The 720-nt window shown below is 66.1% G+C and overlaps 1 protein-coding gene across 1 annotated transcript; it reads left to right on the forward strand.

The window, feature by feature from the left end:
* Positions 1–76: 76 nt before the first annotated feature.
* On the forward strand, positions 77–484 carry EMIHUDRAFT_260250 (hypothetical protein; the record flags this gene model as incomplete). The annotated part of the gene is made up of 1 exon (XM_005792589.1): positions 77–484. One exon carries the CDS (start codon positions 77–79, stop codon positions 482–484), a length of 408 nt encoding a protein of 135 aa, XP_005792646.1.
* Positions 485–720: the final 236 nt, after the last annotated feature.

Genomic DNA, 720 nt, shown 5'->3' on the forward strand with positions numbered 1-720 from the left:
CGAGGATGGAGCGGCGGCGTGGCGTCGCTCGGTCTACTCGGCTTTCGGGCGGCTCTCGGTCGGGGCCGGGGACGCCATGGTCGAGGTGCTCGTGGCGGAGTACAACTGCTCCTACATCTGCGGCCGGGAGTGGTGTCGACGGCAAGGGGAGCGGCACAGGTGGCGGGTGGAGGTTTGGTGGCCCGGGCGCGGTTCGCTGGTGGTGATGGGGGAGGGCATCGCTGGGGAGGTGGAGGGGTGGCGGGAGCAGGTGAGGGCTGGGAAGCGTCTGCTGCTCACCGAGGACCTGCTGGCTCTGCTGCGCGGCGCTGGCTGGGGGGGCGGGAAGTCCCGTCAGGGACGCCAGCGGGGGGCGCGGCGGGAGCGGAAGCGGTGGGAGTTGGATGAGGGGGATGATGGTTGTCTCGGCGAGCACTACGGTGCTTGCGGATTCGATCATCCGCCTTGGGACGACTTCCTCTATGGCGAGGACGGCGGCTTCTAAGGAAGCCGTCGTCTGCGCCCTGTTAGTGCCAGCGCGCGCCAGTCCCGTGCCCAGTGTCGTGCCACCGCCTTGTGTTGTAAAATTCTTTTCCCCTGCCCATTGAGTTGCGTTGTAAAATTCTTTTCCCTGTGATGCGGACGAGAGTGAAATAGTTAGAGGCTGCGCAGGCCGTCCCGTTTGCTGTTTGAAACGCCTCTGTTGCGCTGCACGCGCGCTGCCGGGGCTCTGTGCTCTGT

The sequence above is a fragment of the Emiliania huxleyi genome (assembly GCF_000372725.1).
Source record: "Emiliania huxleyi CCMP1516 unplaced genomic scaffold EMIHUscaffold_10691, whole genome shotgun sequence".
Taxonomy (NCBI): domain Eukaryota; phylum Haptophyta; order Isochrysidales; family Noelaerhabdaceae; genus Emiliania; species Emiliania huxleyi.